Source organism: Lepeophtheirus salmonis, chromosome 5 (assembly GCF_016086655.4).
Source record: "Lepeophtheirus salmonis chromosome 5, UVic_Lsal_1.4, whole genome shotgun sequence".
Taxonomy (NCBI): domain Eukaryota; kingdom Metazoa; phylum Arthropoda; class Copepoda; order Siphonostomatoida; family Caligidae; genus Lepeophtheirus; species Lepeophtheirus salmonis.
In genome coordinates, this window is record NC_052135.2 from 71,347,643 (window position 1) to 71,362,478 (window position 14,836).

Here is a 14,836-nt window from a genome sequence, read left to right on the forward strand (position 1 = left end):
TTTGTCCTCCTATTCTAATAATATATTATTTACGTCGCATCGCTTCACGTCGTCTGGTTATTTTCAATCTATTAAAAGGTTGTGACAAATTGAATTTCCACTTTCCACTTACGCAGTCTTCAATTTTAAGATTGAAAGTATGACTTATACAATGTACCCAAACTTTTTCCAACTCAGGAATTCACCTTCTTAATTCAATTTAATTTGTGAATTCATGTAGGTTGCCTAGTTATTTGATTCCAACGAGCTCCTTAAATACAATTATAGTAGCAATAAAAAAAACTGTGCAACCTCATAGGCAGGATGATTAACATTTTAAGAAAAAAAATTTAAGATGCAGACTCTTAGTTGACATTATTGATTTATTTTCTTCCTCAAATCATAACGGTCTCTCCTTTATTTATAAGTCGTATAATGTATAAATCTTAACTAAATCCTGAAAGTTTTTTATACAAAAATCCCTTCTGATGTGTTTATTATAATATCTTGTACACAATATGGCATGCATAGACCCCAACAATAACTCTGGGTGTCTATTGTAATGGAAAAATATTCTTACTTTAGTCTAATATTTTTTAATGATTTGGTGGATAAATATAAATATTATAAATCTATGATTGATGAAGGTACAATAAAAATAAAGTTAATTAAACATATCGACTAAAAATCTGCCACTTTTTTTCTTAAAATATTATTTATTCCACCAATGAGGTTAAACAGCTATAGGCCTCATTGTTAATTCATTGCATCCACGCCCATGACCGACAGAAAAGTATTTTCGTACTCATTTAAATTTGACATTTCGTCACTTCGTCATATAGCTTTGGGTTATAGAGCAAGTGAGTGGTAGAGGGAATAAAAAATTCTTACGATAGCATGATGACGTATTCCAGTAGAGCAAAGAATACAAAGATGATGCAAGTACACATCCAAATGTCCAAGGCTGACACATAGCTCACTCTTGGTGTACTTTGTCTGAAAAAAAACCAAGAGAATATTGATGACTACATGATTGTAAATTATTAACTCGGAGTTATCTTTATTGCATCTCTCCAACATGGAGAAGTCCGAGTAATACTCATACTCGGAACATCAATTAAAAAACTCTTACTTATATTCCAAACAAGGACTCTCCGAGTTTGTTGTAAAATTTAATAAAAACTTGTTATTTGTGATTAAGGCTATATAACCACAAATTAATATTGGATTTGAAAGATAGCCGGGGCAAATACCAGGTTTTAACCAAGTTCGAAGCTCAAATACTCGTTTCTACTAACTCAAACTTCTTTTTTTTCCCTAGCACAATGACCACGACTATCTTTTTGAAGTAGACAAAGATACAATATACATTTCTTTCATGTTGTTTTCATGTGTTAACTCTTCTACTATTTAAAACAGTGTGGAGACTCTACGTGTTATGAACTCAAAAAGGGTATTGCATATGATTTTTTTAATATTAATTTATATAAATCGAGGACTTTTGTTTAGAATTTGTGTAATTTTATACTCAGAGATTGATTCTTAATTTGATAAAATCATACAATCATCAATAATTAATCTCTAAATAATGGATAAGAATTAGTAACAAGGAAAATTGCTACTAGTGCTGAAAGTCTGTGATATTTTACAGACGGAAATAGTTATAGAGTGACTAATTGAAGAAGAATAGAGAAAAAATATATTTTTTAGTCAACTGTTGCAGGGAGGATGTGTATGAGAAAAAGAATTAACACATTAAATATTAACTTGACTTTTAAATATTAAATTCCAACAAAAGTTTTAAAGAAAATAAAACAAAATTAGAAATTGTGTGTGATAACGGGAATATGTTTAGATAAAAAAAAAAGGTATTCCCTGAGCAAATTGTATATATTGTATTTAAAGGTGCCTATAGATTCTCCCTCAGGCAACATAATTGTAGAGATAAACCATCGTAAAATTAAGGAATGGCTGCAAGAACTGGAACGTCGATTGTGTGTACTGGTGGAACGTCTGTCTCCCCCCGGAACAAAATCGACGTAATCCCATATGAAAGGATATCCACTTATCAATGGAGGAATCCTTTCATTGTCTCCCTCAGAAAGTATCCCTCCTGAAAATCCGAGAAAACCCAAACTCAAGGACGAGATAAGGTGTGGCGAAGCCCACTAGTGGGAGATGTATGGAAAAATTGAAGGAAGGAGCTGTTGCCACTCTCAACAATCCCTTAAACTTTGATGTTGGTGTTGTTCCGCGAATGATAGAGACCTGAAGAGAAGGATGAGGATTCGGAATGGTTCGTAACATAAAAAAAGTCAAGAGCAAAGAGATTACCTGACAGATTTAAAGACTTTGTTATTGATATGAATATCATGGGGGAATGTGACTCCGAGAGTAGGCGCTCCCATAGGAATGGAGCTAGAAAAGGAGTGAAGAAAGGGGCGGTGCGTGCATGCAGAGGATATTTTAATAATGTATACATGTGGTCTGTTGAATATAAAGAGTCTGGTAGATAAGTTGTGTCTAGGTTATTTATTGTTTGACAAGAGGAAAGAAAATAAATTAACCAAAGTGTAGAATATAAATTTTTAGTGCTGTTACCTTGGTCAAGTCAGCCAGATAGAACCTCATCTTCCAGATCGAGTTAAAAATAACTGGTTCTATCGCTTGAAACTTTTTTGCGAGAGAGACAGCCCGAGACAGTTTGCCGCCAGCCTGCTAGCATCTGTTACAGATTGATTAGTAATGCCCAAGAAAATCAGTAAATTATCTATAAGCGGACTAACAAAAATTAAACAGTTTTCCACCTTTGCCTTTCTGTGATGGTATTTAGCCACTCGAGAGGAGACCAAATATAATCAATTATTTTGGATACTGGAACCCATTATATTACTAAATCCTAGTCATATTTGAAATCCCAGTGGATGCTTTTCGACCATTATTTTCCCAATCAATTAACTCTTACTGAAGCTACAGCACGTCACTGTGAGATCACTCTCTGCAGCTCCTAACTGAGTTATATATGCTTGCCCGAGAAATTGAAATATGTATAAACCAGTGCTCGACTCCCTACTTGTGTCTGTTTTTAATCGACCCAGGACGGATACTGATGACTCGAACTTGACTCAGAAAATATGGACCCGACTTAAGCTTTATTGCAATCAATATTATTCAACAAACATACAAAAAAAAGAAGAAATATTTAGTGAAAAAGTTACTTAAGGGTGTCTGAGTTAACAACTCAACCCAACTCCTATGTAGATATTTCTAAATTGTTACTTTTAAGTAAATTTTCTGTAGAAACCTCTTTCTATGGACTTTACCCTTACCCTTCATATCTTTTTTTAAATTTTTCTGAACGATTTTGTCTAGTTTAGCTATTTTATTGATTTGTAAACGTAATTTTGTGTCCAAAAATGATCTCAAATAAGTCATATTTTCCATATAAATAATTATATATGTTAGTTATATATGATAAATTCTATCTATAAGTCTTTAGTTCCATCAAATTTGAAGAATTATTAGAGCCGTTTTTTCATAATTTATATTTTTTTAAATACGAATAAATATATGAATTGATATTTAAAGATATTGAATGAATAATATTTAACCTCTGATTTTATATTTTTGTGGAAGTACAAAGCTTTTTTATGATTTAGTATAGACAAATGTATATATTAGATATCCAATCAGGTCTTCTTCAAGAAAGTAAGGAAAAAATTGCAGGATTTTTTCTGCTTTAATTGTATACATAATTTCTTTAAATGACTGGGATTGATATTTCTGTTTTTATGATCATTTAAAGAGGAAAATATAAAGTTATTTTAATGGATATTATTTATAAGATCAAATAACCAACTTGCCAAGTTTCTTTATATTTGCTCAAAATCATTTTCTTTAAATTTATTATGCATTGTATCTACATAAATTAATTTCCTCTTCCTACGAATATCAATGATATCGATACAAAATTCAACAAAAATGTAAATCTTTAACGATTTAGTAGGTCATTAAAATCTAATAGCTAAATCTATGTTTTTCATTCATAATAAAAGTGTTAAGGTGCGTTAACACATCTATCCTGAGTGTATACACAGTTTATTTATAAGAACTTTGCATATTACATATAATCTTCAAACCTCAACAATTCAATAGTGTAAAAAATATATGAAAAAAGTTCAAAAATTAAATATAAATAAGTGGATTAGAGGAGGAAATCTGCCATAAATACTAATAAAATACATTGGATATGAGGCACATATAAATTGAGATTAATCTCCTTGCCTCTAAAGCACTAATTACTTATTACAATTAGTCAAATAATTTTAAGTATTTAATACTTTTTTTCATGCTAAGTCTTTTAGATTCATTTTAAAGCCATTTAATAGAGTTTAATCAAGATTTATTTGAAACATGTCAATTTTATTAATTAAAAATATCAACATTGAGCCCTCAATATGGCATCTTCTTCAATTATTATGCAATTTATAACATCAGTGAAAACAATCTATAGAAATTGATATCACATATCAGGGGTTCCTTCTCCCATGGTGCTTATACAACTCCATATTTATCTTGTGATGAGAACTTTGTGGCAATTTCAGCTGCATATCTCCATACATCTACACCGATCCAAGAAGAAACTTAGAAAATAGATTTATCATTTTACATAGACTCTAAAATTCACTGGTTTGAGTAATACAGCGAATTCATCGTTATTTCAACCTCCTTAGACACAAGATGACTCGTTGCAGACCCGTAGTGAGTGAAGGATTCCAATAGACAGGAAGTCAAGAGAGTCCTTGGAGAAAATCCTCACAAAATACAATCCTCTTGACCAGGGGTAGTTCAGCGAGGATTTCGTTTCCAGGGATTCCTTCTCACACATGCATACCTCTCCATTGATGAACACCGAACTCGAGTTCGGGATCCTACTCTCATGATGGATTTCATTTTACACTTTTTATGTGCTACCACCTCCACTTTTTTTCCTTTTCCTTCACATATCCTCTCTTCCTTGCTATGAAAATATATTGACATTTTTTAATAATAAGATTAATTTAAAAATGAGTTATGTCCTTTAAATATTGTCATGGTCTTATATCAAAATTGACAACGATACACAGTGTTTTTGAAAGGATCTTTTTCAAATTAAAGTTCAGACTTTCAGCTATCAAATGAGATACTGTTAAACTTTCTAAATATATTCTTTTTGGATCATCGAACCTTTGAATAAAAAGCTACTATTCTTAACTTTAAACAAAGATAACTCGAGTAAATATGATACATACATTAATTTAACTGTATCCTTTGAAATATAATTAACATAATTTATTCCTATCTTTAACAACAAGCGCTTATTACCTTTTTCTGAAGGGCATGACCCTAATAGAGACGAAATAAGGGCATATTGGAATCCTGGGATCAAACTCTTTCAAGTTAATCATATCCCATGTTCAGAAATATCGTAATAAATTACTATTTCTTGAATAGATATATATATATATATAGAAAATAAACTTTCTAAGTACTGACAAGCGGCATGAAAAAACTAATCGTCACACCAGGCAAAGTTAGGCACCTTAGGCAATTTTCTAAATACCAGTTACAACTTGTATGAATTAAGGCTGAAATGTAATTTTCACACCCCGAATGTAATTATCAAAATACATGGTGAATTTTGAACTTAAAAAATAATGCCTTTGTTAACATAAGTTCCCTGTTATATAATTTTGGAGAGAGAATAATCAGATTCACTCAAGCCAAGGGCTGTATTTCATATGTGTCTCTAAAATATCAGAGGGGCTTACGTTTTTTGTAATCCATTATAAGTCGCTTTTATCAAAGGATGGCGACTGGACTCATTTAATTACTAATATTTTGCCTGTCTGACAACCTAATAACGCTAAAGCATAAACACTAGATTAATGTTCTTGCAATTGCTATTTAAAAGAATAATGACTTACCTTACGGCCCCAAACATAGCTGCAAGTGTCAAAAGGGTGGTCATTGCCATTGTGATTCTTCCGGGAATGGATTGTGGCGGTAGAAATAGGGATAACCAAGCTACAACGACGAATATTCCACTTGGCAAATATGTCTGTAGTAAATGATAGTTTATATTGCGTTTCAGAATAATTTTCATAATGACTCCTGGATACACTCCTATAAAATTCATAAAAGGGATAAATGTCAAATTATTAGACTGATATTTTTACCTGATGCAATTTCCTCAAAATAATTTTCTTCAAATAAAACTTCGTATTCGAATTGAGCTAAGCTTATAGAGTTATTATCAGTCACTTTGGATTTATCCAATCCCTGTTTCCACACGACTTTCATCTTCTCTATTGTGTGTCCATCTATTTAGGAATGAGAACATGAAACGCTGTTGAATTGATATTGACTATAAATAAGCATACTTACAGCTTTCATATTTAACTTCGCATACTTGTGTGTCATAGGGATATTTAAAAAAGGTCATTGGACAAGCAACGTCGTAATTGACTCTGAAACAAATATATAATACATATTTACTACAACTTTGTAGGGGCGTCCGTAGGATTACATATATATATTTTTTTTTTTTTTTTTTTGGGGGGCTTAGTTTTTGGAATTTTTCCGAAAAAAACTCAGAAAATCAAAATTTTTGAAAAAAAATTCCAAAATCCATATCTATTCACTAAAAATTTCAAAAAGTAAACTATTTGAAAAAAATAAATATAAAATTTTTTGGAATAAAATTTCGAAAATCCATAGCTATTTACAAAAAAGTGTAGTTTTTGGAGAAAAAAAAAAAAAAACATCCACAGATGTTTACAAGAAATTAAATTTTGTGGGATTTTTTTTTTTTCAAATATTTAAATTTTTGGATTTTTTTTTCTTCAAAAATCTCCAACCATTCACAATAAACTAAATTATAAATATGAACTTTCTTTATAAAAGAAATTGAAAAATCAAATTTTTCGGAATTATTTTTTTTTGAAATTATTTTTTTTGAAATTTTGATATGGGGGGCACATCCCCTCGACCCCACCCCCTGCAGACGCCCCTGATATGTACTTATCTTTAATCAGGTCCAAAGGAATTGTTTTTCATATTCTGGGCTTAGATCTATATCAAATCATTACCTTTATACTATTGCATAAACTTTCTTCCGAAAATAAACGAAAAAAGCTCTAAAATCAGTTGGTAATTATTAGTGTTAAGTTTCGGTCAGATATTCTTAAACCAGCCTGAAACTGTTATGATTTTTGTGCGATTGATCTAGTTCGTTTCTTTAAAGTAGTTCGGTCTAAATCGGTCCAAAGAAAAATTTGGTCTTAACTGATTTTATAAATTAATTGTTGATGACGTTAGGTCTGTTTCAAAATTGTGAGTATCGACCTACAATAACGTCACATGAAGCTGCATAAATCGTAGTTGTACAATTCATAAATAAGAATAGGGAGAAAATCCGTCCATAAGTTGAAACCAAAAAAAAGTTGTGTATATATTTTGACAAAAATAATAACAATTCATAAATTGTGACCAAAAATCCGTCCACGTTTTTAAAAAGATTAAATGTCGCTCTACAGTATGATATTGCAGTCTGGATCGAAATATATATGCAAATTGCTCTAGAAAAAATAACATACATAAGATCAGACAAAGAATAAAATTCAGTTTTAGACTGAGTCTCAACTCAAGTAGTTAACCAATTCTTCACGCTTTGTGAAGTTAGTATTGATGATAATTGTTATCAGCTTAACAATAACTAATTGCAATTCCACCAATCAAAGTTACGCTTATTATTAGAAAAAAATTAATGATCGCCAAGTATTTATCATAACTTTTTATGTGCAGCTCAAACAAATTTCATCCGTACTTCACCATCATTTGAGAGCATGTTTTCAAAGCCAGCTATGATTGCCTACAATCAAAAAGAAAATCTCAAGGATCTACTTTGTCGTACTAAAGTCTTTCCAGAGACTCAAAGTAGGTCATCACTTAGTCTCGATGAAGTGGGTTTGAAAAATAAATTAGAAAACGGATGTAGAACCTGTTCATATGTTCAACATGGTTCGGTTATCAAATCATCAGCATCGGATGTTACACATCAATTTGTTATTCTACACTCTAAGGTGAGATATTGCTTACAAAATGCTCGAAGCAATATGTCGGTCAAACCAAAAGAAGATTAAAAGATCGGATAATTGATCACATGAAATATGTTGATAAATGTTTGGAAGCCACAAGAGAACACTTCAATTCGAGAGGATATAAGAAATCCAATATGAAAGTATAGGTGCTAGAACAAGCCAAGCCTATAGCTTGACAAAATAAATTTGCTTTTGGTTCGAGACAAATGGTGGATCAACCAATTTCAGTAAAAAAATGCCCACTGGAATGAATAGACATTGAATTGGATGTTGATTCAATTTACTATAAAACAGTTTTGTATTTTAAAAAAAATAACTGTTTCTAAAATATAAGCATGAATTGATGTAAACACAATTCAAAGCCTTAGGCGATAATCCTTTTCTAACAATTTTCTTAAAATATACTGGCTTTTTGAACTACAAGTTGCATTTTATGTGGATTAAATGACCATAAATCAACATGTAACCACTTATTTGTAAACAACATGAAAAAATTATGTGAACTATTGATTATTTTTATACTCAAAAGTTGATTCATACCTATTAAAAGGGTAAAAATACTCATTAAATTTCAAATCGAAAATTGACAAAAACCAGATTGTACACACAAAAAAAAGCTTATTTCTATGAGGATTATTGATTTTTTCACACTCAAAGTACACTCAAAGATGTTACCCAATTCTTCACACTTTGTGGAGTTAGTATTCAATAATTGATGATAATTGTTATCAGCTTAACAATAACGCAATCAAAACCTTATTAATAGAAAAAATTAATGATCGCGAAGTATTTATCATAACTTTTTATGTGCAAATTTTATCAAGTAAATTTCTATTGATTATTTTTATACTCAAAAGTTGATTCATACCTATTAAAACGGTAAAAATACTCATTAAATTTCAAATCGAAATTGACAAAAACCAGATTGTACACACAAAAAAAAGGTAATTTCTATGAGGATTATTGATTTTTTCACACTCAAAGTAAACACAAACCTACAAAAAACAAAAAAGAATGAACCCTCGGTATCGCGCAAAACCTTCGCCTAAAATATAATTGAGTTATATATATCAATTTGTTCCAAAGTTATGGTATTTATGCATTTTTCACATTATTATTATCTTGTCTTTGACCTCTCAAAATTTAATGGCCTTTTGATGTGACCATATATAATCTTCGTACCAAGTTTGATCAAAATCGATCTGTAACTTTTTTGACTTGAGTTAGCATTATACTCGTAAATAAAAATTAATCATGAGTTATGTTTAAAAAGAAGATTATCATTGTTTATTTCGCGGGATTTAAAGATGCTTATGGCTCTGCACTCTGAAGGGCCCCTATGTCCCAGTGGTTCTTACGGCACTGTTAAAATACAATTATTGATTTACTCACTGTGTTGCATATCTGATGGTAGAGTTACGATAAATTCGAAGTGAAGCAGGGGGAGTCATATAGGTTGGAATTCGCAGATCCTTTGCAAAGTCAATGTAGATATCAGGGAACCAAATGAGTTTTGCAACTTTGGGATGGAGAAGAATGTAGTCCATGGATGAATTTTCTAGCAAATGCTTTACACTGAGTCTTTCATCTACCCAATATAGTCTTAAAGTTGTTTCTATGGTTAACAATTGCTTATGTTCGTCGATTTCCAAGATATTTCTGAGAGAAACGGAAACTTCAACAGTCAGTGGGTCACCTAAAGTGAATGTAGAATCAATAAATATCATTATACATTAATATTATGAGTAATAAAGCATTGTTGAATATGTCAACTTATTATTCGTCAAATTGGAGCAGTAGTCTTAAAGTAGTCATAAGAAAACTACCCTGGGAAAAATTGCCTGAACTTTTTCAAACTTAATGATGAATAATAACACAGTATAATTTTGCTTAATATTAATTATGACAAATATCTCAACATATTTGTTTGTTCCATCGCCCAAGAGAGTCCCTTCAAGTTTGAGCAGCATTATTGTAATACAATTTCATTGTAATTTTTTAAATGCAATCCAATCTTCTAAGAAATGGATTGAGAGAATTATTAAGGAGGATGGGTAGGGGGGGGGGTGCGATAAATAGCTTAGGTCCTCTTAAAATATGGTTGAATACCCTCCACCCTCAGATTGGCCCGAGATTGCTGAAAACCAGAGCCAATTCGTCCAAGGAACGCCTGTAGTACCAAAACATATTTCCAAGCCCTCCGGTTCCTCGGGATACTTGGTGATGCTTTAGAGGTGGTTTTTAACTATCTCACACTATCCCTGGGATCCCGGTCATCCCAAGGTCTTTGAACTACATAGTTTGAGGTGTTAGAAGGGTTCCTTGAATGTATTGGATGAATATATTGCAATAATATTGCTCACACTTGAAGTATATCCCTTGGGGAATGGATTAAAACAAATATGTTTTAGATATTTGTCATAAATAATACTAAACAAAGGTATAATATGTTATTATTCATTATGAAGTACATGTACATATGTATTAAAAGTCCTTAGGGATTTAAAGGTTTCTTGTTTGTAAGAGAGAAAGCTACAAAATCATGTCGTTACCCTTATTGTATCTCACAACCTTTCTTGCAAAAAGAAACAGAAAAGATGGGCCAAAATCAGCTGCTAGTTAGCCAATTCTTCCCACCTAAGAAATAATTATAATTCAACCAATCAACATTTAGAACACTGATTAGAAGAAACGTGGACAGATGTCAACAAAATACAGTGGAAATTTGTATATAAATAAGGTAACTCTGTAAAAGATAGATTTGTAAACATACTGGTAACTGTATTGCTTCCAAAATTTAATTCATCCAGCCATATACAAACAAGAAAAGTTTGTAATAACAAAATCTCTTCCAGGAGAATTATCGAGGTGTGAACATTATTTTATGCACAATTCATAGTAAATAATTTGCCAATGGATCGTTTCAAAATTATACATTTTGTTTTTAGGAATACAATCCATTCAATTTTTTTTTTTTTTTTGGCAAGGCAAATGAGTTAAGTTATAGAATGAATTCTAATTGTTCAAAAAAACATTTGAGAAGAGTTTAAACAGTCTTGGAAAATGTTTAGAGGTATCTCGACGCCCCTAAAGTTATTAAAATTTATATTTTTAAAGAAAAAACTAAGTATTTGTTTGAATACTGTCTATATACTTAAAATGAAAGCTTTTTTGTAAGTATAATAAATAGATTTTAATAAATTTAGAATAAAATATACTTTATAATTAACTCTAAAAAAATTATATTTATTTGTCCAAAATAACGTCAATAGAAATTGATTAAAATTTAGCTCGTGAACCGTCTTTCATTTCCTTAAGATATCGCAACTCGACTATTTGACAGGTAAATATCAAGTTTTTGAACTACGTTTAATTCATATTAAATTCAGAAAAAAAAATATAAATTTTTAATAAGCATGACCTGAGTGACCTTTTTATGACATCCATAGAGCTATTATCATAATAGAGTGACTATTGGCGTTGTTGTAGCAGTATATTGCGGTGAATATTGTCCCTAGCTCAGTGAGAGCAACCTTCTATATTTAACAATAAAAGCTTGTAGTAAATTAGTCATTTATAAAGAAGACTCGCCAATTAAGAATCTATTGAATATCAATTTGGAAGAATGTATTGAAGTTGTAACTCAATTAGTATTACTAGGTAAATTAAGAGCAAACTATAAGAGCTGAATTAGAACATATCCTACGAGTTCCTGAGCATAAGACAAAGGTCAAAATGTTTTGATCTTACTAATTTATGCACAAAATACAATCTAAATCCCCAATTGGAAATGTTATTGCTTTGACTAATATATCTTGTACATTTGTTTGTGAATGTATCAATTGAAAGCAATTCTTTTTTATATTATACCAATTTCAGAATATATGTTTTAAAATTTCAGGCTGTCATTTTCAAGCGAATATGACACATATTTTGATAAACAACTTTATAATATATTCATATTTAGAAAATATTATTTAATAAATTTAAATAGATAATTTTACTATATCTTAACATGAAAAAATACCTAAATGATAATCAAGGGCTGATTATTTATACATTGGAGAATATTCTTAAACAGTGAATATTGTTCCTGGAACGTTTTGAAATGCTTCCAAACTCTTGTAGGAAGCTCTATGACTCAATAGATTATTAAAGTGCGTAGTTTTAAAATAGTTTCTCTTGCCCCAACAAGTCGAGGCAGGTCAACAATTTTTCATATATTGTTCTTTGATAGGGCGGTCAACAGGAGAGTAGTTCCTCTACTTATGTATATTCTCTATGACCCCGTCTAAGGATCCGTACAATTTTTTTCCCATCTGTAGAAAAATCATACGAGTAGATAGCAGCTGTTGAAACTGCCATTGTAAAATGGATTGTGAAATGAGGAAATCTATGGTTCTTGAAGCAACAGTGTTAGTTTATATAATCTTCCTCGTGGATCCAAGTTTATAATACAAAACCTATTGACTTAAAGCTTAGGCGATTATTTAGGGAATTTCTTTTAAAGTTGCGGCGATGGTTTTTAATCTTTCTTGAGGTTCCACACTTATCCTACAAAAATTCTATGTACCTGAGGGGGAAGGGGTTGTATCCTTCCTAGCATTTACAATTAAATTTTGATAGTCCTTCACTCAAACTAAATTTGTTCATAAGGACCAAAAAACTGTAATGTGCGGATGATATTAAAACAAAATCACGTTTTTTAAATTCCACAACTTTAGGGCGCCACTCAATATATATAAAAATGATTAAAACTTTGCTCATCATATTTTTTTTTCTCAAAAGGAACACTTTTAAACCTCAGTACTTTTTCATTCAACCAATTATGTTGCTTTGCATGTATTAATTTGTATAAAAAAACTAGTAAGAACCTGTCCGTTCCACGGACACATCGGCGAGGGGAACGTATTTGGACACAAAAGGCTGATGGTGTATAGTCCATATTTTTGTCTGTCAAATAATTTAAAAAATCAAATAGATAATGTTATTTATAATTTATATTTGTCTATTTAAATTGAATGTAAAACCACCTAATTTATTCTAGAAGAATAATTAAAAACCCAAATATATTCTTGAATAAAATCCAAGTTAAAAATTTTACGTGGTGGCCTCCTGAGTTTGATAAAAAAAAGTTTAAGTTCTTCAAAATTTTCCCTGAACGGGTATTGTGTATGGGGGTATTCCCACAGATACGCCTGCTTTGAGAGAGACCTAGCAAATTTGTACTCACACGTGAACCACTTTCAAAGCCAAAATGGCAAGATACAAATTGCTAATGTTTTGTAAATCAAATAATCAGTAACAGTAAACAATTAACAGATTTCTACGTAACAATCCTCTCAGTATGTAGCTAAGTCAAGTTTATGATTAAGAATTTTTTTGATTTTTTGTTGATGTTTTTCTTAATCACAAATAAAAAGCATATCCTATGTTCCTTTGTAAATGAAACCCTGTTCACCCCCATGTCAATAAACTAACAAAATCTTGACTTGCCTAAAGTGAAGATCGCTTAATATATGCACCAACTACAAAACAACTTTAGTTAACTTCCAAATAATTTAGTAATTTGTGCAAATATCCAATGCTTCAATAGAATGCTTATGGGCCATAGGTACTTCAAAATATTACTAAAGTAATATGTCAAATTATTTATACAATATACAATGCCAATATTGGGTTTTATTGAACAGATTAAATTCTCACAAGTATTCATTTGAATTGCAGCAATCCAAGACGAATTAAGTGGCTCATGCAACCTTTCTTTCCCTTCTTATTTTTAATAGTAGATAGAGCTAGAAGAAAAAAAAACTGTTGCTAGGGAGCAAAAACGGAGGAGGAAGATAGATATGTTTCTTTTTGTAAGTATGAGATTTGCATTGATTCATAATCTTTTTTTAAAGATTTGTTATTGTCTATAACCTTTTTTGATTATATCCTCCTGTAAGGACAATATGGTGCCCTAAATTGGAAAACAGCCCTAGGTATCAACCATTTACAAAAAAAAAAAAAATAAAAAAATAAGTGATATGTAGAAAATATATATTGTCAAGTGGGAAAGGATTTTTTTTTACGATTATATTACATTATTTTGTTTGGCAAAACGCTCTGATTGCAATACACACACAAATATAAATTGCAAGACTGTTATCTGCCAGAGAGAACATTTAAATTGATTGAAAATAGAACACTAATCACATGGACTACCACATATAGTTTTAGTATGTAACCTTTGAGAATTGTGGACTATCTTGTAATTGGTTGACCTTGTCAATTGACAATTTTTGAGGGGGAAGTCAATACGTACAGTTAATCTTAGTGTCATTGTGTTCAAATAAACAACTTTATTTAAATATTTTGCAATAACTATGATTATTAAATAATACAAAACCATATGTTATATTTTGCCAATATGGTTCGTGGACATAGTAAGCCAGCTTTAGGTATCAATGATGATAAAAACTTCCCCAACAATCATCTATGCTAAATGCCATAGGATGTATTCGGAATTTAAATTCGTTTTTATCTCAATATCTCAGCTTTGATAAAATATCAGATAGGCCAGTTTTTCAAGTTAGGGCAATATAATAATAGATAAAATCCTACTAAAACAATGGACCGATTATGTAAATCGATTAAATTATGTGTAAGAGCTATACACTTTAATTTTATCTCTGTTCAATTACTTAAATTGAAAAATAATACCTTTTATTTTT

The 14,836-nt window shown here is 30.7% G+C and overlaps 1 protein-coding gene across 1 annotated transcript in view; it reads right to left on the reverse strand.

Moving 5' to 3' along the window:
• Nucleotides 1-14,836, reverse strand: part of LOC121118715 (glutamate-gated chloride channel alpha) — a 103,612-nt gene that overhangs the window by 5,013 nt on the left and 83,763 nt on the right. The window contains exons 4-8 of the mRNA XM_040713304.2: nucleotides 9,513-9,816; nucleotides 6,406-6,488; nucleotides 6,198-6,341; nucleotides 5,946-6,144; nucleotides 871-975 (exon numbers count right to left, since the gene is read on the reverse strand). Coding sequence (XP_040569238.1) covers nucleotides 871-975; nucleotides 5,946-6,144; nucleotides 6,198-6,341; nucleotides 6,406-6,488; nucleotides 9,513-9,816 — 835 coding nt within the window. The remainder of the gene's footprint in view (nucleotides 1-870; nucleotides 976-5,945; nucleotides 6,145-6,197; nucleotides 6,342-6,405; nucleotides 6,489-9,512; nucleotides 9,817-14,836) is intronic.